The following is a 23434-nucleotide window of genomic DNA, read 5'->3' as shown; positions in this document are numbered from 1 at the left end:
TTCCAAGTTATCAGGAAGGCTGGAGACACATTTTAGAATCAAGTTTCTGTTATGCTAGTCTCTCTCTGTTTCTCTCTCTCTCTCTCTCTCTCTCTCTCTCTCTTGCTCTCTCCCCCTCCCTCCTCATGGAGGTTTCTGGAGGTTTTTAGAGAACAGAGAGACTCAAAACATTAAGAAGCACCTATACACATTTCACTTAAGGTGGAAATGTCTCCAAACTCGGAGACGGCTATCTGCGTTACCAAAAGTGCTACAAAACGAAACAACTCAAATTACAAATCTTTCTGTGGTAATTCAGGGTGAATAAAAACGCACAGACAAGTTGCACTTCAGGCACCTGAAAGTAACAAACACACCGTTCCACATTAAAAGACGCATCGATTCTGAATGTAAACAACCAGAGAGACCTGCAAGTGCCCACAATGGTAGACCTTCCCTTTAAGAATGTGTTAATGTGAACAAAGGATGGATTTTTAAAGGCTTAAAAATCCATCACTCGATCTTAAGGTTCTTTACCCATTTTAAACATAATCAGTAAAAATGTTTCTTTATGGAACCAACCGTTCTTCAACGTAAATTTTGTAGCACCTCTATTTTGAGCGATTAATTGATGAATTTTGGTTGCTTAGTTGATAAATGACTGGTCCGAAATATGGTGACCACTGGTGACCTGTTTATTCCTACAGAAGTAGTGTAAAATTCCCCAGATGTGTAACCTATGTCCTGTGCTGGTAAGAATAGCCATGTCACACCAGTTTATGTATGTATTTATTAAGAATACAGTGGAGTATTTGGTGGATTTAGCAAACTGGGTAGAAATATGTAAGTTTTGGTGGAACATGCCTGTGATTCTGACTTCACATAGATTCTATGATTCATCATAAGAGACTACAGTATCTGTAGTACAAAATAGCAATGATGTACTGACAGTTCTGGAGCGTTAAAGAGCCTGTCTCTCCTCCTCAGTCTCTGTATGCCTGAATATCAACAGTACACCACATGAAGCGAAGGACAAACACAACTGTTTTGTTGTTGTTCTCAAAGAATTCATAAGATGAAGTTAAAGGACAGAGTCGCTGCTTTTTAGAACAGATCCAGTTTAAATTGTGGTTTCCTATCATTTACAGCTTCATCTATGAGATCCCCATTTCTCACTGAGATTAAACCCACTTCAGAGAGACAGTCGCCCTTAAGTCTCCCTGTCTCAGACAGATGAACATCAGGGGAAACCATAGTCATGTCTCTAGAGGTGTCTCTAGACCTGTCTCTAAAAATGTTGAAGCTGTTCTTACATTATGGGTTTTACTGGCTTTGTTTTTTCATTTAAACTCTCAGGTCCCTCTCGTGGCTCTGACCTTGTTAAACAAAAAGCACTCAGGGATATTCACATTTGACAAATGTTCTTATACAGAGTGACCTGCACGTTCTACGTTATTCTTGTGCACACAGACATAAACTCGGCCAGAGTTTAGATGCAGAACCAGCAAACTAAGGCACTGCTGAAATCACGCCGCTTCACTTTTTGGTTTGAAAGCACTGAATTTACCAGTTTTAAAGGATCGTAGCTTACATTTCTTCTTCTGTACGTGCTTTATCCTGACCAGGGTCACAGTGGGTTTGGAGCCTACCCACTGTGTGTTTAACATTTATTCACCAAAAAGCGCCAGGATTTGTTTCTACTCAAAAATTTCTCAAGGTTTCGCTTGTTTAAGACAAATATACATTAATAATTTAAGTTCTGATAGGCTGAAACACTCTATAACTTCAGTAGGAGGGAGCGTGGTTAATTTGGTGGTTAAAGCTGAATAGCTGGATGTATTTAGATGTGACATCACAGAATCAGGTCAGTTTCCAGATCTTTTCATTTCAATAAAGCAAAAGTAATTCAGTCTCTATGATAGGGTAATTAACTGATGCCTGACTGGACCCTGTTTAAGTTGTGAAGCTGAATGAAGTAAACCTGGGCCGAGTAATATAATAAACAGGAATCAGAGTTCTGCCCCAAAACAGCGGCTTTGTCCTTAAAAACAGCAACGGTATTATCACACAAAGACAACTCACAAAAAAGCGCTTACCCAAATTTCTCTGAAACACTAAAATTGACAGTGAGCTCAATTAAAGTCAGATGTCAGTGTGGGAGTGATACCTGTGGCAGTGTTTTGATCAGGCTCACGTGTCCACAGGTGTGAATGCATGCACAAACACGGGATATATCCAATTAAAGCAAAACTCGGTGATCATTCTCCAAACACGAAGAGACGGACGGTCATGGCAATGCCAGAGAGCCTCAGATGTTTGGAAATGAAAGTGTCTGTGGGTCTGTAGTGGCCAGGGTTCACCTTGAAGGCTGTCCGCAGAGCCGTCCTTTTCTGAACATCATAAACCGACAGGAACCAAACCCATGCAGGTACACTGAAGTTGAACAAATAAATAGATGCCCTTTTTTCCTGTGTCCCCGTCATCCTTCAGGCTCCGGAAGATGGGAAATGTCTCAACCATTTCTGTGGGATTTATTTTTGGATACGTTCACATTACAACCTGTTATTGCTTAGGTGCAGATGACAAGATATGAGACCTATTACCTTTCTAAATGAAGAGTTTGGTGTGTTCTCCCCATATCTGTGTGGGTTTCCTCCGGGTGTTCTGGTTTCCTTCCACAGAGGAACTCAAGAGGTGACTCAAAAATGTCAATGAGTTTGAATGTGTGAAATTGAGCTATGCAATTATTTGTACAACATACACCAAAATATGTCTTCCCCATTTTAGGCACACTAGGGCACTAGGGGCTGTGAACACACCCAGAGGAGCAGGTAGCTATCCTTGGCACCTGGGGAGCAGTTGTGGGTTCGGTGCCTTGCTCAAGGGCACCTCAGCCATGAAATGAGGGAGGAGGACAGCATTGTTCCTTCTCTCCCTCTGCTGCTGGTCATGGGAATTGAACCAACAATCTTCCAGTCCTAAGCCCTCTTCCTGTACCCACTACAACTCTGGTAAGTGGTTACAGACAATTAATGAATTGTCTTAATTTCAGATTTTAAAATTCTAGCAAATAGATTAGAACAAGTGTTGCCTCCTGTAATAATAAATGACAAAAATACATTTGTTGGGTTACATAATGCGAGAAGAGTTTTGAATGTCATTCAGCATCAGAGAGACTGCTTATATTTAGATGCTGAAAAAACATTTGAAAAAACAGTTTTGGAGAAATTTGAATTTATACATTCATTCTTTGTCTGTAACCGCTTATCCAGTTCATTGTGGTTGGTCTGGAGCCTACCCGGAATCACTGGGCACAAGGTGGGAACACACCCTGGAGGGAGCACCAGTCCTTTCCATGACGACACACACTCACACTTTCACTCACACCTACGGACACTTTTGAATTTGCAATCCACCTACCATAGTGTGTTTTGGACTGTGGAAAAACCCAGAGCACCTGGAGGAAACACGCATACATGGGGAGAACATACTAAACTCCTCAAAGACCCAGAGTGGGGCTCGAACCCACAACCCCAGGACCCTGGATCTGTGACAGTGACACTACCTGTTGAAATTTGGAATTGAGGAAATATAATAATAATAATAATAATAAAATGCATAAATCTTTTAGATAAAAAACCATTTGCAGAAATATAGAATAATAATAATATTTCTAAACCTTTGCAGATTAGTACAGGGTGTAGACAGGGTTGCTCATTATCACCACACCTTTTAATAATTGCTACAGAACCGTTGGCTGTGAAAGAACATACAGGACTTATTGCTCAGGTGGGAACTCCAGGCTCTAAACCTTAGAACAGAAGTGTATGTGTTTGTAATGATGGCATATTCCTCTGCCAAATAAAAATTGTTCCAGCAGCTTACAGTAAGGTAAACCAAACCAGTTCTCTTTAAAATAAAAGCACACAAGAAAAAGAAAAGCATTTTACAACTGGATTTCTCTCTGTGACACAAACAAATGGCTGCTGTTCTGTGGTAAACAAACTGATTCCAATCCAGATATGTTCGGCTGAGTTCTGAATTACTGCATGCGAGCAAACACTGGTGCTCACTGAACTGACGTCAGGCAACTGAAACCTCCCCAAAACCCTCCACGCACCTCCAACCCGTCAGATATGAACTGAGGTGGCTTGGTCAGTGTTGGGCTCCAGTTTGAGGAGCTGCTATTGGTTCATAAAAGCCCTGGACTTTATGAGCAGGCGTACTTTCTGTGAGGCGTCATTTTAGTCTGCACCAGTATTAGCTGTAGCTTGTAGCATGTAGCCTTATTGATACGGATAATAATTGATTCAGAGCAGTGTTAGCTTGTATTGATACTGAGCATTAATGATACCGAGCTTCTTAATGAGCTGGGTATTCAGTGTAGTGTTAGCTTGTAGCATGTAGCATTATTCGTGTAGAGCTCCATAATGAGCTGCTAATTCAGAGGTGGCATTCAGAGGAGAAATGAAACCAGAAAAGAGGGAGATCAGGGTTTGGCAGAACAAATGTAGCACAACAACACACTCTTGAACCAGTTGGATTGTGCGTATATCTACGACACATTGAGGCAGACTTGTGGATGTAATGTGAACGTAGCCTCTGTGCTGTGTTTACGGGAGTGAGACATTGCTGAGACTCAGCTGGGCAGCAGCCAGAGCTCCAGCCAATCCCAGTGCTTCCAGACCGTGATGAGGAAGAGCGCGATAGCAACGCTGGTGGCTATGCGAGCGCGAGTCTTCATCAGTGGTGTGATGAAGTTGGCCACTGTGGAAACAAACACCAGCAGCACTGCCATCAAGGCCAGGATCACATTAATGAGCTTCCCCAGCAGAGCGCGAGCATTCGCGTTCTCCACACCCTCCAACTGCACCACCTGCTGCTGCTGCTGCTGGAGCTCCAACTTGGAGATACGAGTTAAACACGACTCCACTGCCTCCTAAACACACACACACAACACACACATAACCAATTAATGACTTATGGTTCCAAAATTTTCTTCAGTGCCTCCGGTTTAAAGTTAGGAATATTTTCATGCCCCCCAACATCGACACAAAGTGGTCTCTAATTTACTAGACTGTACTTGTCTTTTCTGCTTCTCCATCAGATATATTTGGCCCTGGTCCTGGAACCAGGTTATTTTTTAGTCCCTGCTCTCTCATGGTTCTGAGTGAGCAGAGTAGGGACTAAACCGTGGTGTTTAAACCTTGCATTGATTGTCCAGAGAGTCATCACTTTACGCCACGCAATGCAGACACACAAACTCTCCATCTGTAAATCTCCAGTTACAGCAGAGATCCCATTTGTTTTTATCTGGGCAGCTTGTAAAATTACGCCATGGTCTTTTGAAGAGTTTCATATGTTCCTTGGTTCTACGGCCGATGAAAGAGTCCAGAAAGAGCTGGACACTGCAACAAGAAAGGAACAAACTTTACTGATTTGTCTGAACTGATGGCAAAGCTGTGTTCAGTCCCAAACAAGATAAGATATATCTTTATTGTCCATCTCAGACTGAGACAAAAATTAATCTTCGACAAGGCTACAGTATAGGGCTGAAACTAATGATGATTTTGATAATCGATTAATCTGTTGATTATTTTTTCTATTAATCGATTATTAATCGGATGAAAAGGAAGACAAGCCAAAATTGGTTTCCTGTCTGTTACTAGCATATTCAGGATACCATCAGTGAGAACAGCTGCTTGCTGTGGTGTGTAGATCATCTTCAAAACATAGTCAGCAATGCTGGGCTGTTTTTATCTGAGGTGAGAGAGAAAGTGTAGATATGAACATACATCTTTTTTAAGTTAATAACTACTGATCTAAAATGCAGACAACAATGCAGGCATATTGAAATTACATAAATGGATATTGGGTGATGCTGCCATGTGCTGAGAATAAAAGGAAAATTCAACTAACACATATGATCAGATATTGTTAAGATATTTAAGATTTTAGAGAACTAATGTTGTAATTATATAAGGAAAGCACAACCTTCCATTATTAAAAATTAGTGTTTACATGAAGAATTAACCCAACCGTTACATAAATTTTATATTTATCAATATTTAACACAGTGTATGTAATGTAATATACACTTATAATGTAATATACACTTGGCTGTGATACCCAAACACTAACACGCAATGCCAGTCAGAAAAGACCCTGAAAAATGGTTTAAATATATTATGTAAAAAATGTTTGGATTTTTTTTAAACTCTGAATGTAACTGCCGCCACATTTAAGGTGGAACGGAAAACTCGCTAAATACAAGAGTGATATGAATTTACTAAAAATGAGACATCTTGTTTAACTACTCTAGCAGGCTCTAGTGACATTGAGTGAGAGAAAAAATAGAACTTGTCACTAACGTTAGCTTGACTAAAACTACGGCTTGTTTTGGAACTGCTAGTCGAGCTGACACATTTAAGGTGGAAGAGAAAACTTGGGGGGATGCTAAGGCTTGTTCACTAAACGCGAATGTAATATTAATGTACTAAGAAAAACAAATGTTGTTTAAATACTCTAAAAAAAGTAGAATTAACTTACTATACTTAATCTCTTTCACACATAGCTCCAACAGGCTTCCTTTTCAGGTGCTCATGCAGTGATGTTGTGCTGCTGTGCCATGCGAGATCAGCTGTGCACATTTTGGACCTAACACTGTTCCTTGAAGGCGTTAATGTAAAGGGCTCCCATACTTTTGATGACTTGGGTCGTGCATTTTTCTCTCTGCGGACTCCGCCATTTTTCAAACCCTTCTTCCAACGTTCATCACGTGAGCCATGCAAGGCATGGCATTGGTTCCCTTCTTTTATGGCGGTCGGCATCCAGCTTAATGGTGCTTTACTGCGATGACTTTGGTTGGCTTACTGCCACATATTAGGGTGCAGCACCTGTACCTATGTTTATAATAATTTAGACCCAACTAATCGATTATTAAATTAGTTGCAAACTATTTTAATACTCAATTTTAATCGATTTAATCGATTAGTTGTTGCAGCCCTACTACAGTACACTGACAAAACTCACATACGTACAAACATTCATTCATTCATTATCTGTAACCGCTTATCCAATTCAGGGTCACGGTGGGTCCAGATCCTACCTGGAATCATTGGGCGTAAGGCAGGGATACACCCTGGAGAAGGCGCCAGTCCGTCACAGGGCAACACAGACACACACACATTCACATCTATGGACACTTTTGAGTTGCCAATCCACCTGCAACATGTGTTTTTGGACTGTGGGAGGAAACCGGAGCACCCGGAGGAAACCCACGCAGACACGGGGAGAACACACCAACTCCTCACAGACAGTCACCCGGAGCGGGAAACGAACCCATAACCTCCAGGCCCCTGGAGCTGTGTGACTGCGACACTACCTGCTGCGCCACCGTGCAAAAATACTATATATAAAAAGTTTAAAAAGATTAAAATGTTATGTTTTCTGAGTTTAAAATTGTAATTGCAGAAGGGACAAATGGTGTTTTGAGAACATTTTTCTGAGCTAGAATCTTCTTCCTGATAGGAGTAACTGAAAGTGTGAGTGTAGTGAATGAGATGTGTCTGCAGTACACAATGAGTAAACAATGCTTAAGGTTACTGTTGTGTGTACTGTTGTGTGTACTGTTGTGTAACGTTAGTGTTGTGTTTCCAAAGCCTTCTAAAAACAATTAATTTGCCTTTCTGTACCTCCCTTGCAATGGCTCCATGCCCCACCTAGGGGGTTTGATTCCTGGTGCTGCCACAGCCATCCACAGTCCTCCCAACGCTCAACACAATGTTAGCCACTCCAAAATTTGTTGAGTTAACACAGCATTGCTCTCTTCCAAGCATGTACTGTTAAATCTTTTACATCTGCTGAACACGTTAGGAGGAGATCACTAACTGCAAGTTACTAACTTTTGTTACTTCAGCTAAGTGCTAAGGTGCTAATGGAGAGGGAGGGCTGTCTACAGAGAGTGAGAAAAACTGACAGATGGCTGTGGGAGGAATTCACAGTCAGATCCTCACCAGGGACACCTGTAGCCCATTTCTGTTTAAGTGTATACCTGTATGTCCCTGGCTCTCTCATAGGACTGGTAGGCCACCTTTTCCTCCATGCTGGCCAGCTCCTGTTTCAGGTTGGACAGTTCGTTCTGATGAAGCTCACTCAGGTCATTCAGCTGTTCCTCCAGGCGCTCGTACCTGTGCAGGTAGACTGGTGAATGTCTGCTGTTACAAATACAGTGTTTACCTTTATATTATATATTTATGATTCTGTCTGTGGAAATGTCTGTGTGAACCTGGGGCTCAGGTACACACCTGTATCTCAGGTATGCACCCACACTCCACCTACACTACATCTCGCACCCAATGGCAAACCTGTACATCAGACACACACCTGTATTCCAGACACACACCTGCATCCCAAATAAACAGCTGTATCCCAGATATACACCTCTATTCCAGATAAACAGCTGTACTTCAAATACACACCTCTGTATCTTTGATGCACCACTGTATTCGATACACACCTGTACCTTAGATACACACCTGTGCCTCAAAAACACACCTGTACCTTGATACACACCTGTAGCTTATATACACACCTGTATTCAAGGTACACACCTGCATCCCAAAAAAACAGCTGTATCCCAGATACAAATCTCTATTCCAGATACACAGCAGTACTTCAAATACACACAAGTACCTTAGATACACACCTGTATTTAAGATACACATGGGAACCGTAGATTCACACGAGTATTCAAGATACATACCCGTAGCTTATATACACACCTGTATTCAAGACATATACCTGTATTCAAGGTACACACCTGTACCTCTCCTCCTGGAGACACTGGGTCATGTAGGCGTAGTCGCTCTGCAGCTGTGTCTTCATGTCCTCAATAGCATCCTCCATGTGTGTCTGACTGGACTTGATCTCCTGCAGCCCCTCCAGCAGCGCATCCCAGGAGTGGTGATGGTGATGATGATGTCCATCAAGCCTGGGGCTGCCCATGCCTAGCCCCGCCCCCAGGCCTGCTCCACCACCTCCAGAATTACTGCCGGCCCCAGAACCTGAGGTTGCGCTGGAGCACTCGTCGTCGCTGCCATACTTGGGGCTGGAGACAAGGGTGGCGCTGCCGCTAAGGGTCCGTGGCGTCTCCTCGGCTGGTCGGTCCTCCAGGGACTCCTTCAGGTGCGCAATGTTGTCTGCACTGCCGAATTTGTTGCGGATCAGGCTGGCGAACTCCCGTGGCTTTGACACCACCGCCGCTGTGTGCGTGAGTGCCGAGACTCCACCCTTCACGCCCTCGACCACACCCCCTCCGAACCCACTGATCCCAGCACGCACGTTTGCACCAACATCCTTCAAACCCTGCTGCATGTCCCTCAGAACATCCTTAGGCTGTCGGGCAAGACCATTCTGAAGGAAATGGGGGAAAAGAGAGAAAGACCATTCAGGTTAACACCACTAAAAGCTCAACATGCTTGGAGGAGAACAATAACTGCCCAGTCCTGTTATAAAGGGAAAGGGAAGACCACTTTGATCACTCAGACACTGGATTACAAATGGCTGGGACATCACCCCAGGGAGCTGCTTCCATGTGGAGCAGGAAATTAAAGAACCCAGCAACAGACTATATCACACACAGTAACACAAACACACACAGATACCCTCACCTGCTCGATTTCTTTGAGCTTCTTGTGGTAGTGCTCAAGCTTCTTGTGCAGGTGAGCGATGGTCTGAGCCGACTTCTGGTTCTTTTTCTCAAACACCTGGTCAAAAATCAATCAGAAATATAATCAGTGTGTAAGATGATGTGTGTATGTTTGTGTACTTGTTTGATGTGAGTTGCTTATTGTTTGTCTGCATTGTGAGCCAGTTTGAAGTGTGTGTGTGTGCGTGTGTGTGAGGTGATGTGTGTGTGTGTACCTATTTAATCAAATCAAATTTATTTGTATAGCGCTTTTTACAACTGATGTTGTCACAAAGAAGCTTCACAGAATTGATACGAGCTGCTTGTTGTTTGTCTGTATTGTAAGCCAGTTTGAAGTGTGTATGTGTGTGTGTGTGTGAGGTGATGTGTGTGTGTGTACCTATTTAATCAAATCAAATTTATTTGTATAGCGCTTTTTACAACTGATGTTGTCACAAAGCAGCTTCACAGAATTGATGCGAGCTGCTTGTTGTTTGTCTGTATTGTAAGCCAGTTTGAGGTGTGTGTGTGTGTGAGGTGGTGTGTGTGTGTGTGTGTGCGTGCGAGGTGGAGTTTGTGTGAGTGTGCCTGTTTAATGCGAGCTGCTTGTTTGTTTGCATTGTGAGCCAGTTTGAGGTGTGTGTGTGTGTGTGTGTGTGTGTACCTGTTTGATGCGAGCTGCTTGTTGTTTGTCTGCATTGTGAGCCAGTTTGAGGTACTCAGCCACATTGTTGTCCCGCGCCTCCTGCTCCACTCTGATCTGTTCTGTGATTTTCAGGATTTTCTGCTGAAGGTGCTCTAGAGCAGCACGGGTTCTTTGAGCTTCACCCTCACACACTGCCACGGACACACACACACCCTCCACACTGATGTTCCCCTCGGACCCCCCATGAGAACCCACCACCGGCACGCTCAGACTGGACACCTCACTCTTATCCAGCTACAGAGAAAAAGAAAGGAAACAAAGAGAGAGAGAGAGAGAGAGAGAGAGGAAAAAGAGAGTTAGAGAGAAGGAGAGAACAGTGAAGGAGAGAAAGGGAGAAAGAGATAGAGATAGAGAACAGATAGAGAATAATGGGTATAATCTCTGTAGAAAAGCATAAAATGAACTCACTCTCCCTTAAAAGTTATGGTCCCTTGAACACTTGAAGAACCTTTTGAATAATTAAACGGTTCTTTGCATTGTGAAAGGGTTCTTCAGATTGATGGAAAACGTTTCTATACAGCATCTTTTAGAAAAGGGTTCTATACAGCACAAATACGGTTCCTCTATTGTAACAAGCTTGACATCTTTATAATTGAGAAATCTATTGATGCCATATACAGCCTTTTCCAAAAGACGTATAGAGGTCTTCAAGGGTTCAGGGTTCTATATAGAACAATTTTCTTGTAGAAGCATAATTTTTTAAGCCGCTGCGCATATACCTAAAGTCACAATGCTCAATATCAAATGTGAACCAGACCAATGTAAAACCCCCTGCACTGCGCTGTGGAACAGTGGAACTATGGTCTCTGGACCCAAGAAGTGATGGAGCTCATCTGGGCTGTGGAATAGTGGAACTACATTCTCTGGAGTGATGGAGCTCATCTGGGATGAGTTACATTACATTTACATTTACATTTATGCATTTGGCAGACGCTTTTATCCAAAGCCACTTACAAAAGAGGATCTAACATTCGAACTACAGCACAAGTTATACAAAATACCTTACATTAAGTGCAATATGCCAGGAAGTAATAAGTGCATTAAAGAAAGACATTCAGTGCAAAAGATACTCTCGGAAGAGCTGGGTTTTCAATGATTTCTTGAATGAAAAGAGGGTTTCTGTTGCTCTGATAGTGCTTGGAAGCTCGAAGCTAGTTGGAGTGGTGAATGTGATTCAAAACTAAACACCATCAGATCCTCACAGCAATGTTCCGGCATCAGATGTTGGAGAGGGAGGTTTTCTGCTAGTGTGTTCAGTTTTAGTGCTGAAGAATGTTCAGTACATTGTCATGCACTGGAAGCAACACACACACACACACACAGGACATCTAGGTGTGAAAAAACATACTGCTATGTCTATTTTAAACTGTGCTGGAGGCAGTAAAAGTCTGTAGCTTGACACCACAGTCTCACGCTTCTGGAAGTATTTAGACAGACACTGTCAGATGGACTCCTGATGTACTAGACATCCAGAACCAGCTCCGACTGGACCCATCCTAATTCAGACTCCAGGAGCTGGATGTCCTCCAACAGGTTCTCCTCCTCAGAAGTGGATGAATAACCAGTTTGTGAGAAGAGGAACCTCAGCAGGACACGAAATCATCAGACACAATGCAGACCCATCTTTCATCAGCCACAAGATTAAAACCACTGCGAGGTGTAGTGAGTGATACTGATTATCTGTTACAGGGGAAAGGGTGTATATCAGGCAGTCAGTGAAGGGTCAGCTCTTGAAGTTGATGTTGGAGCAGGAGAAATGTTCAGTGTATGGATCTGAGGGACACATTGTGATGGTTATTTTTTGGTCAGTCTCTAGAACTACACACAACAGGTACACTACACACAACAGACCAGACAACACACAACACCAAGGAACACTGTTCCACTGTTCCATAGCCCACTGCTGGAGGCTCAGACCTCTCTGCTGGACTCTGGGCAGTGGGTGTGGTGAGGCTTGGCTCCTGTGCAGATGCTCCACTGTATAAAAATAATATGCAGTGCACACTGTGCAGTTCTCCAGTTACACACTACACCATCGGTTGTTCTGCATACTTGTTATGCTTTGTAACACACAACATACACACATAGACAGTCTGGGTGTGGGTGTGTGTATGTACTGCTGATGAATCATTTTCAAATTGCTGATACTCCACACACACAGACAGACACACACACACAGAGAGAGAGAGAGAGAGAGAAAGAGAGAGAGAGAGAGAAATGAAGAAGAAATAAAAAATGAAAAAGAAAGATGCAGGAGTGAAACAAAGAGAAATGTGTGTGTGTGAGGGGAGGGGGGGGGTGCAGGGCGGTAGTGTGTTTGGATCCAGGTCTGTTTTAGAAACTAGGTTACAATACAACACACACACACAGACGCACAGTGGTTACACAGAGGCTGTGCTCCAAAAACAGGGCTAAGTGTGAAGGGAGCGAATTAATGTGTGAGTGAGTGTGAATGAATGAATGACTGCTTGAACAGACGGATGGAGGGATGAACAGATGGATGGAGGGATGAGTGTGATGCTGGTGCAGAAACGTGGTAGCGGCTTCACATGCAGAACAGAGCATCATGGGTAAGTGAAGCAGACGATGACAATGATGCAGAGGGGACGAGAGAGAGAGAACTAGAGGAAAAGAGAAAGATGAGAGATGAGAGAAAGAGGTAAACAGAGGACAGAGAGAGAATAAGAGAGTAAGAGGGATGGAGAGAGAGAGAGAGAGAGAGAGAGAGAGAGAGAGAGGATGAGTGTGATGATGGAGGTAGTTGTAGGAGATATTACCATACTACTCAGTCCCGGAGTGTCAGTGCAGCTTTGTTTATGAGGCCCATCCCTCTTTCTTCCTCCCTTCTCTCCTTCTCTCTCTTTCTCTCCCTTTCTCTCCCCTTCCCCCCTCTCTGTCTAGCTTTCTCTCTGTCTCCTGGGTTTTTGTTTATGGCGGAAAGCGCTGCAGCTATTCCTCCGCCCTGCCATCCCTCACTCCTCTCTTCTCTTTTTCTGGCCTCGCTTCTCCTCTCCTCTCTACTTCTGTTCCTCCTTTTCTCTTCTCCTCCTCTTGCTGTGGATCTGTCGCTGTGTTTACTGTTCCGGCTGCTCCTGCTCATGAGAGAAAGAGAGGGAGAGGGAGAGAGAGAGATAGAGAGGGAGAGGGAGGGAGGGTGGGGAGAGAGAGTGGGGAGAGAGAGAGGGAGAGGGATGGAGGGTGGAGAGAGAGGGGGAGAGAGAGAGGGAGAGGGAGGGGGATAGAGAGTGGGAGGGGGAGAGAGGTGGGGGAGAAGATTAACACAGACATGGAAGAGAATGAGAGAGAGATAGAGAGAGGGAGAAAAAGAGAGACAAAACAAAGAGAGAGAGAGATTGCCCCTTTGATCTCTTTTAAAGCGCTAAACACACACACATACACATAAACATACACACACACAGCCCACTGTGTTCTGGGTAAAGACTAGAGAACCAGATGAGTCTGTGTAGCTTCTTCTGAAATGGGTAAATGGAGAACAGGAAATGACCCGTGATTTCAGATTTGGAAAGAAACCCGGGAAATAAAAATAGGAAAATGCCCTGTGTGTGTTTCTGGGCTGTGTTCCAGGTGCCGTCACTTCTATGCAACTGGTCTCCCCTGTTCCCAATGTTCTCTGCTGTTCTCTCTGTTCTCTGCTGCTCTATCTGTTCTCCACTGTTCTTAGCTGTTCTCATTGTCCTGGAGCTCAGCAGACGGCTCTGGAACCACAGTCTGAAACATTCAGACTGTAACAGACAGAAATCTGCTTCATTTCCAGATCATATCATATCATATCTCAATCTGATCTGACCGTGCTCTAAATAGTGGATAAATCATGACTCTGTTCTGACTCTATCCATTTATCTCTGGCTATAGAGCTGAATTCAAACACAGCCACGCTGGAACCTAGCTCCATAGTGCCTCCTGCTGGTGACATATCCTGGGTTTCCATCGAAACAGGTGGAAACGTATGGGGGGTTCACTGCTCCTGTGTCCACTCTCTTCCAGAAACTCGTTCTCGGTTCCTCAGAAAAATTGCAGCACTGTCCAAAGCTCAGTCCCAGAATCTGCTACTCAGTACCTTCAGTCTCAGCACAGAACACACACACACACAGTATTTGTATGTATAACACTGCTTTGAGTGAGTGTGTGTGTGTGTGTGTGTGTGTGTGTTCTGGGCTATGAGTGTATGTGTTCTGTGCTGTGTGTGGGTTACGTGCTTTGAGTGTATGTTTGTGAGTATTCTGTGTTATGTGTGTGTTTGAGTTCTGGGTCTGTGTGTTTTGTGCTATGAATGTGTATTCTGTATTATGTGTGTGTTTGTGTTCTAGGAGTGTGGTGTGCATGTTCTGTGCTATGGGAGTGTGAACACAGTAGTGCTGAGTGCAGGGGTCTTATAGGCATCACACCAGCATGGAGATGTAAACAACAGAGTGAAGGGGGGCGGGGGGAGTGGAGGGTGGGTCAGCATCATTGCCATGGCAACACACTAGTGATGGGAATTTCGGCTCTTTTTGGGGAGCCGGCTCTTTTGGCTCGGCTCTTCATAAAGAGACGGCTCTTTCGGCTCCTAAATGGCTCTTTGTTTTACCACTTATTTCCACGGGTACAGAACAATATTACCTACATTTAACATGACTATATGGACAAAATATCATTGTTCAATATTAAAAATAATAAATAGTGTTGCAATTGCCAATTGTTTTTATGGCTGTCTTGTAATAACTCACTGATTGCACTCACACATTCATTTGTATAAATAACTGGATTTTTATTTAAACACCTTAATAAAAAATCACTTGTAAACTCTGAAATATAGCCAGTGGAACCCAAAAGGTAGGTATTACAAAATAGCTTATTACGTATTACTTATACTCTGCAAAGTGCAAAACAGCAGAATTCAACGGTAGTGATTAAAACAACCACAACTGTCAACAAACATTTAATTGATTTAACATTTTCTTCAACTATTTTTGGAAGGCAGATTGGCATTCAGGAAAACCAAGTGTCTCAGCTCGGAGGGTTAGAGGGTTGGAGCTTGCTTGTTGATCTCTGATTGGTTGAATGACGAGCCTTAGAAAAAATGGCTCGGTCTTAGACGGGAACCGGCTCTCATCGTTCACTTACAAGAGCCGGCTCTTTGAACCGGTTCGTTCGCGACCGACACATCACTACAACACACTGCTCACTTTGTCTGCCGAGGCTGACATCACACACACACACTTAAATATGTGTGCTATGACTTTTATGTAATAATAGGAGATCTGTTTAGATGTAAACACTAGCATTTATTTAATTTTTGTTTGTTTGTTTGTGAGGTTTCAGTATTGTTTCTGTTGGTCCTTTCACCTGGATGTTTACACTCAGTCCGGGTCAGTAAGCTGTTTCAAATTCTGTAGAGAAATAAGAATGGAGATACAAGATTTTGTTTCTGTCAGTGACTATTTAAACTATTCAGCACACAAGATTTAAACCACTGCCATGTGAAGTGAATAACACAGATCTGGTTGAAGCACCTTGGACCTTTCTTCCTCTGACCACCTTGGGTTGGTTCTGACTACTGCACACAGAGAACATCCCACAGACCTGAGTTCTGGAGACTGACCAAAACATTACAACCATCACAGGTTGGCCTTCAGTGTGGTCATACTTACAATGACCATTTCTCCTTCAACTACTGACCCTTCATTCACTGCCTACTATATCCCACCACGCTCAACAGGGGGCGCTGTAACAGATCATCAGTGTCACCCATTACACCTGGCAGTGGTTTTAATCTTGGGGTTGAATGTGTATAAACTTGTTGAAGCTTGTGTGCTTTGTCTGAAATATGTAAATGAAGAAGTGAACGACTTTAACAAACTGCAAACAATGATTATATTATTATATCCCCATAAGTCCCCCGCATGCACACACACAAAGCAATCACAGTCTCTGTGTAGATATATATACATTTTTATTTTTACTGGTCGATTGTGTCAATCTACAACAATACATTTATACATTAATCTGAGAATAAATAAATACTCTGTTCTCTGGATCAGAAAAGGACCAAAGCACCAAAATAACACAAGTGCAACACGAAGGGTGTTGCTGCGGGCTGAATCTCCACTGGCGCCCCCCGCAGGAAGATACAAGCACACTCCAGAAGTGCAGCACAATCTTTTCCATCTGCTCTTAAAGCTAAACAACAAGAAGTGCTAAATGTTTAATAACAATCATCCAATCATGACTGTTTGTTAGAGTTTATATAATAGGTTTATAACAGTCATATGCAGGGAAGTATTGGGGATATTTGCATAATTAACCAAACATCAAAAGAAACCTGACTCATTCTGGTCCTCTGTCTTTCTTTTAGCAGCAAATAAAAGACAACCACTCTTTAATAATGAACCTTAAAACAGAAAAACCTTTTTGCTACTGGGTTTAATCTGAGAATATTATTTTTTTATCTTACACTCCTACAAAAAAATACTTTCTTAAAAGTATCTAACATTGATGCATGGTTCTGTGCGATAAAGCAAGACATTTGCATTAATTTTTACTAAAATAAAAACTCACTGTTCTATTTGTATTCAGTGATGTTGTGAAAGACAAGGGCTCGTCGCAAATAACAAATATGCTTAAAGCATCGCACACAGATGTAAAGTCATTGTAATACTCCTTCTAAAAAAAACCCTGTAAGAGTCTAACAGCATTTATAGGTGTTTTCCTCACTAAGTGCTAGTTGGGGTCTGACAAAATAGCATAAACAACAACATAAATTAAGAACATAAAGAAAAATGAGAAATAGAAACAAAACAGAAAATAACTGTAAATTCTGGACTGGAATTGTGTGTGAATATTTAAAAGGTACAGTATGTCAGATTTAAAGATACAGTATTTCATATGCAGTTTACTTTTTGCATTTGTTTACACTCCTACAATAATGAAGCAGGAAATTACCTGCAGAGACTTCCTCAAAAAAAAAAAAAAAACAGAAATCAACAGTGATAAAGAAAACCTCCCTTGTACGTAATTTAACTCCAATTTACATTTTCATTTTCCATTTTTAAAAATACATTTAGAGTCATTCTGATGTGTTTCTAAACTCTTATCCAATCTCACTACATCTTTAGTGGAAAATTAGTGTTGCCCTTTACTACCAACCCAATCTAGGGTTTAATCCCGAGTTCAATCTAGACGACAGGCTTGGTCCAATGTCACACACCAGTGTTGGATTTTCTGTCTGTTCTGATATGAATGATCTGTGTGTCATGTTACCAATATAGAGTCTGATTTTACAATAACAAATAACAAGGAAATAAACAACACAGACACTAAGGAAAATTTAAAAAATAATAATAATAATAAAATAAAATAGTGGATAATATAAAAACTCCACAGAACGTGTTGTAATGGAAGAAGAGCAATATGTGATTCTGTAACTGTTTGTTTGTTTGTACAAAAGTACAAGTCCTTCAGAGTGGTGTATGTTCAGTCTGTGCAGTTCCTGAGAGCTGAGCATATGCAAGTGTGTGTGTGTGTCTCCACCCTCCTCTGGGTTACTGGCCTGATTTTCTGGGTGTGGCCACCACTCGTCTTTTGGCCTGATAGAAATCTGCTCCAGAAGAAAGGAATTATTAGAATTTCAGAGGAAAAAAAAACACACATAACAGATCAGCAACAACAACACAACAATAACCCTTAAACACCAGCGAATGTTGGACTGGGTGGTTCTGACGGTCCTGAGTTTACAATGCAGAGGACAGTGGAATTTTCAAATTAGGTCCTAACATTGAGTAAGTGAGTGTTTAACGTGAATGAATGTTTGAACGGGAGTCACCTGTGATGTTGGACTGTTTCCTTTTCAATGTGTGCTGTTTCACAGGTGTTTTCTCCAGATCCAGCAGGACGCTATGGACTTGGCTGATGTTAGTGTTGGTATGACTCTTCTCAGGTGTTCCAGGGGTAATGTTCTCCTTCCCGCTGGGGGGGTAAGGGGCTGGACCAGGGTAGGCTGACTCTGCTCTCTGGAGCCGTCGATCCACCCCGACAGTGCAGGGTCGGTAGAGGGCAGGCAGGTGGGCCCCTGGGAGCCTCTCCCATTGAAATGCCCCACCGTCCAGCGGCTTCTCTGCAGCAAAATCAAAGCTCCAGCGAAGGTTTGCATCCTCCAAGTCACGACACATGGCATCGCAGAACTCAGCCCACAGCAGCTCGCTGTCGACACGCCCAAACAGACTCCGCCGGACAGAACCGTAGACAGGATGAGGAGAATCCAGAGTATGCAGAGAACAGAGGACACGCTTACGGAATGATGTCATCTTACTGAGAGAGAGAGAGAGAGAGAGAGAGAGGGGATTTAATTCTTGCATTTATATCTCAATGCCTTTGTGATATACATACATATATCAGTTTCCTCTAGTCGGCAAGCTCACGCTCCCTCCTCCTCCTCCTATTGCACGCTTTGTAAATGTTGTTGTGATCTGAATCTGTTCAAATGCACATTTCTGCATTTCTGCGAGCTGGAACGTGAGATGTGTCGCTACCTGATTTGCAAAACCTACCCAATTTGAATGGCGCATGCGCTGACCTTCACTCATATAGCTTATAGGAGCAAAGAGACTGTTTTTCAAAGCAAAGACAGATCATCAGTGTCACCCATTACACCTGGCAGTGGTTTTAATCTTGGGGTTGAATGTGTATAAACTTGTTGAAGCTTGTGTGTTTTGTCTAAAATATGTAAATCAAGAAGTGAACGACTTTAACAAACTGCAAACAATGATTATATTATTATATCCCCATAAGTCCCCCGCATGCACACACACAAAGCAATCACAGTCTCTGTGTAGATATATATACATTTTTATTTTTACTGGTCGATTGTGTCAATCTACAACAATACATTTATACATTAATCTGAGAATAAATAAATACTCTGTTCTCTGGATCAGAAAAGGACCAAAGCACCAAAATAACACAAGTGCAACACGAAGGGTGTTGCTGCGGGCTGAATCACCACTGGCGCCCCCCGCAGGAAGATACAAGCACACTGCAGAAGTGCAGTACAATCTTTTCCATCTGCTCTTAAAGCTAAACAACAACAAGAAGTGCTAAAGGTTTAATAACAATCATCCATTCATGACTGTTTGTTAGAGTTTATATAATAGATTTATAACAGTCATATGCAGGGAAGTATTGGGGATATTTGCATAATTAACCAAACATCAAAAGAAACCTGACTCTGCCTCATTCTGGTCCTCTGTCTTTCTTTTAGCAGCAAATAAAAGACAATCACTCTTTCATAATGAACCTTAAAAAGAAGAGCTTTATCTTCAAGAGTGAGTAACTTTGTGTGTTTAAACATAAGTTTACTGTCCTCACTGTCCTTTACAGTTTTAAACCGTTGGAGATCTTGCAAACTGTCATTATATACAACTGACGATATGCGTGTTGAGGTAGTCTTCTGTTTAAACAAACATTACGAATACTCGAAAACGAAATTAGTAAAATATCGGAGCTATCAGTAGTGTAAAATAGATTGCTGTTCTGCGCATGCGCCGTCCAAATGGTCCCGTATATTTGATGAGAGACTGTTAAGACCATGATTTGTTTGAGACACGCTGCTACCTCAGCCGGAGGTGACTCCGAAACAGAGAATGCGCTGCTTCGCATTCTCATTGGTTTTCACTTTTATTAACCCATAAATACAGAAACAAAATACATAAAATAATACATAAAACCTTAAAACTTAATAGCTTAATTAATAACTTAATCGCATAATTTTGGAATAACAATGACAATATTCAGTCAAAACAGTATTTCTACATTGATTTTAGAACTTTTAGTTTTACACTTTTTATAGTTACACTTTAGTTACAAGAGTAGAATTGTTAATATAACTAAAAATATATCATATTTATATTTAATCCCAAAACTGTTTATATTAGTCCGATAATCTGTTAAATTATGTTCAACCTAAGCGAGGTAAAATGTCAGATACACTAGTAAAAAAATGGTAAAATAATGCAATCTGTCATAATAAAAGTCCTGTGAAAGACATGTCCAGACGCCTCACCCTCGGCTGTTGGAGCAGAACGGCTGCAGGAACTCGGACCGGGAGCTGAACTGAGCCCCGCTCTGAGCTGCGGCTTATTAAGGTCGAGTGTGACTCAGGTCCGAAACATGTCTGGACTAAACCCGCACCAACAAGTGGGGACTTGCCCCACCACTCGGAGACTGCAGTGACCCGCTCCGGACGCCAGTCCTGCACACTGTACTGACACCACGCTTACACTCTACAAAAATTCATTAATTCGTTCATGTTATGTATCGCTTTATGCTGTTCCGATTAAATTGAAATTCTGCAATAAAACAATGTTCTGCAGACGGTGTTCAAACAGGAATACAGAACCCGGCTGTTAGAGTTATACCCTGAGAACTCATTGAATAAGTTCTGCTCTAGAGGAACATCTTTCAGGTTTACTAAATAATTTAAGTTAATATTTAATATTCTGTAATGGACTGGTGTTCCTGCCCTGGGTCCAGTGATTCCCTTATCAGGATGAAGCACTCAAAGGAGACGAGTGTTTCACATTGAATATTACGTTATAAGTAGTGTGATTTATTATATATATATATATATATATATATATATATATATATATATATTATATATGGAAAATTTGTTTTTTTTTTGGGGGGGGGGGGGGGGGGGCGTCAGATATGTCATTTCAGTTAAGACGCATTTGGAGTCAGTTCCAAACTTTCAGGCCTAAGTGGCGCTATAGGGATTGAACTGTGTCGTACATCGTGTGTGTGTGTGTGTGTACCAGGTTTCACTAACACTGTGGGGACAAAAACCTGAGGTGACCACGAGCTACTCCCCACAACGCAAATCATTTACATTAAGCGAATACCTGTTTGTTTTGGGGCAAATGTTAGGGTTAGTGTCTTAGTTAGTCTTGTTTGTTTATTGTAATATCTGCAGTACATTTATGTTAAATCCATTACACCAGCAATGTGTCACATACTACATAACCTTTGTAATCAGGGATCACCAACAATATATTATAAAGCAAAATCACGCAATTCTATTGGTTACCACCATACAAAATTTAGGCCTGTACCTGTATCTTTCTCAGGAACGAAATTTCATTTAATTCTGAATAAATGGGAATAAGGTCACTGTAGCCTAGGCATTTTGTCCTACCTCATCCATTCATACCTGGACCAATACAGCATATACAGTGTGAAACGTTAAGGGGAGAGTTGTGAAATGCCTTTATATAGAAGCCTGGCTATTGTTAGCTTCCCAAGTAAACTCTCTTTTAGTGTATCACGTTAAAAACACAAACATTTTAACCGATGTGCCTCGGGCATTCAAGTTTTTACATCTGTGTATTGATTCACACAAGTAATATTTGTGTTTAGTGTAGAACTATTCTCAGCAGCAACTGAAATAAGCTCACTGAAGGCAATACAGTGTTTTTAAAAAGCTATCTACATAGCTACTTACGCGTAATACCTTCTGTGGCTTGTGCAGGTGCAACCTTAATGAGGACGCAATCCACGTGTCCAATAATGTGCGCAAGACAGGCAGAGGAGAAGTATAACTTAACAAGGAATGGTATTGTCCAATGTAGGGGTATTAGAATTTGTATTTCAAAATTCGTTCAGGCATGGATATTGTAAATTTATTGTAATATTTTACCTTATATGTAAGAACCCCCCAAACTATTACTTTTTCCCTCTTTTGGCGGGGTTCAAGTCTTAATTTTGGGAGGTCAGACCCCCCCACGATAATATAATATTTTGTCATGTGAAGATACACGCTTTATATTTAAAACGAATATATATATATATATTAGTTATAATTAGCAACTGTACAATTATGTTTGTAACAATATTACATTTTAAAAATGTATAGCGGAAAATATGTAAATGTAAACGCAAATGCGTTCATAAAATCGACGGCAGCTGTTTATTGTGCAGGAATCCGCGGCTCTGATTGGCCGAGCGGGAGACATGTGAGTCCAAAGCCGTAATAAACTTGAAACTTGTGGCGGTAAGAAGGTAACGCTGCTGATTGGCTTGAGTGGGCTGTGACGTTGGAGAGCGTGCAGCCTAGGGCCACGTGAGAGAGGGCTCTCGTGCGCGAGCCGGTCAGTTCACACCCAGCCCAAGTAAACACCGAGAAACCAGGATTAAACTCAATAAAACGTAGCTAAAACCGAATTTAACACAACCTCAGAGAATCCGCTACACCAGCTAGAGACTCTTTATGTGTTTTAACGTGTTTCTAGCGCAAGTGTAGCTTAAAAAAAAGTGTATATTCTGACACCAACAGCTGATGGTTAGGGTGGAACTGGGAAAATTGGGATTCAAACGTTCAGGTGTCTCCTTAAAAACAAAATGCACTCTATAAAGCTGTATAATTTAAATAAAATAAAAGTAAAAATACAAGCAAAACTTAAAAAGTCATGTAACTTACAGAGAGAGAAGTTGTAATCCAGAAAAGTGAGAACAGGAGCAGTTATTGATCCTTGGAAAAAGCCCTGAAGGAGAAAATGGAGATCTCTGAAGATTCTGAAACTCAAAACGTCATCTAAACTTCTTATAAACTCCTCTGAGGTTTCTACACTGGGTCTCCAGGTTCCTCCGAGTAGGCGGGGTCGTAGGGGGTCATCCCTCAAATACGGGCGGTGCTTACGGGAATAAGCACGTGTACCGAGACCGGTAAACACGGGATGGCACGTGAGATAATTTCCCCTGCCGCACTTAATCTCTCTCTTTTTTTTGTATACATTCCAGACTGAGCCTATGTATAAAGTGTGTGTGTGTGAGAGAGAAAGGATGGGTGGGTGTGAGAGTGTCTCAGAGCTGTTAATATTATGCTGGGATTAAAATGATTTATGTACTTATTAATTTATTGTTTGCATTATTATTAATTTAACAGTAATAATAATGTACATTAATTTTACAGTTCTATAATGAATATACATGAGTCTATAAAGTTATTATTAATAGTAATTTGAATATTAATAGTAATAGCAGTAGTAATAGTGATAGTTTTGTAGCTG

At 41.8% G+C, this 23434-nt stretch overlaps 2 protein-coding genes across 4 annotated transcripts; both read right to left on the bottom strand.

The window, feature by feature from the left end:
- Positions 1-758: 758 nt before the first annotated feature.
- On the bottom strand, positions 759-13264 carry tmcc2 (transmembrane and coiled-coil domain family 2). The gene is made up of 6 exons (XM_066671693.1): positions 13151-13264; positions 10332-10607; positions 9651-9746; positions 8801-9393; positions 8033-8168; positions 759-4918 (listed from the first exon to the last, which is right to left on the bottom strand). The coding sequence occupies exons 1-6, from the start codon at positions 13151-13153 to the stop codon at positions 4619-4621; spliced, it is 1404 nt and encodes a 467-aa protein (XP_066527790.1). The 5' UTR covers positions 13154-13264; the 3' UTR covers positions 759-4618.
- Positions 13265-16341: 3077 nt separating this feature from the next.
- On the bottom strand, positions 16342-22970 carry cdkn1a (cyclin dependent kinase inhibitor 1A). 3 transcript variants are annotated; one of them, XM_066671694.1, is made up of 3 exons: positions 22846-22970; positions 18196-18680; positions 16342-17970 (listed from the first exon to the last, which is right to left on the bottom strand). In XM_066671694.1, the coding sequence occupies exons 2-3, from the start codon at positions 18674-18676 to the stop codon at positions 17915-17917; spliced, it is 537 nt and encodes a 178-aa protein (XP_066527791.1). In that variant the 5' UTR covers positions 18677-18680; positions 22846-22970; the 3' UTR covers positions 16342-17914. The 3 variants fall into 3 exon arrangements, with proteins under 3 accessions (XP_066527791.1, XP_066527793.1, XP_066527792.1); XM_066671696.1 differs by lacking the exon at positions 22846-22970 and adding an exon at positions 21871-21926; XM_066671695.1 differs by lacking the exon at positions 22846-22970 and adding an exon at positions 20431-20584.
- Between the last annotated feature and the right edge of the window lie 464 nt (positions 22971-23434).

Source organism: Hoplias malabaricus, chromosome 5, assembly GCF_029633855.1.
Source record: "Hoplias malabaricus isolate fHopMal1 chromosome 5, fHopMal1.hap1, whole genome shotgun sequence".
In the NCBI taxonomy this organism is placed as follows: domain Eukaryota; kingdom Metazoa; phylum Chordata; class Actinopteri; order Characiformes; family Erythrinidae; genus Hoplias; species Hoplias malabaricus.
Note: the sequence above shows the minus strand (reverse complement) of the source record. Positions and strands in the feature narration are given on the sequence as shown.

Bases quoted from the DNA above. Each gene is read 5' to 3' on its own strand.
- tmcc2 (XM_066671693.1), bottom strand. The intron at 9,747-10,331 runs GTACACACACAC...ATTTTTGACCAG, and splicing joins AAGCAGCTCGCATCAAACAG to GTGTTTGAGAAAAAGAACCA. The intron at 9,394-9,650 runs GTGAGGGTATCT...CATTTCCTTCAG, and splicing joins AGCTCAAAGAAATCGAGCAG to AATGGTCTTGCCCGACAGCC.
- cdkn1a (XM_066671694.1), bottom strand. From the start codon at position 18,676: ATGACATCATTCCGTAAGCGTGTCCTCTGTTCTCTGCATACTCTGGAT. The intron at 17,971-18,195 runs GTGACTCCCGTT...CTTCTGGAGCAG, and splicing joins GAAACAGTCCAACATCACAG to ATTTCTATCAGGCCAAAAGA.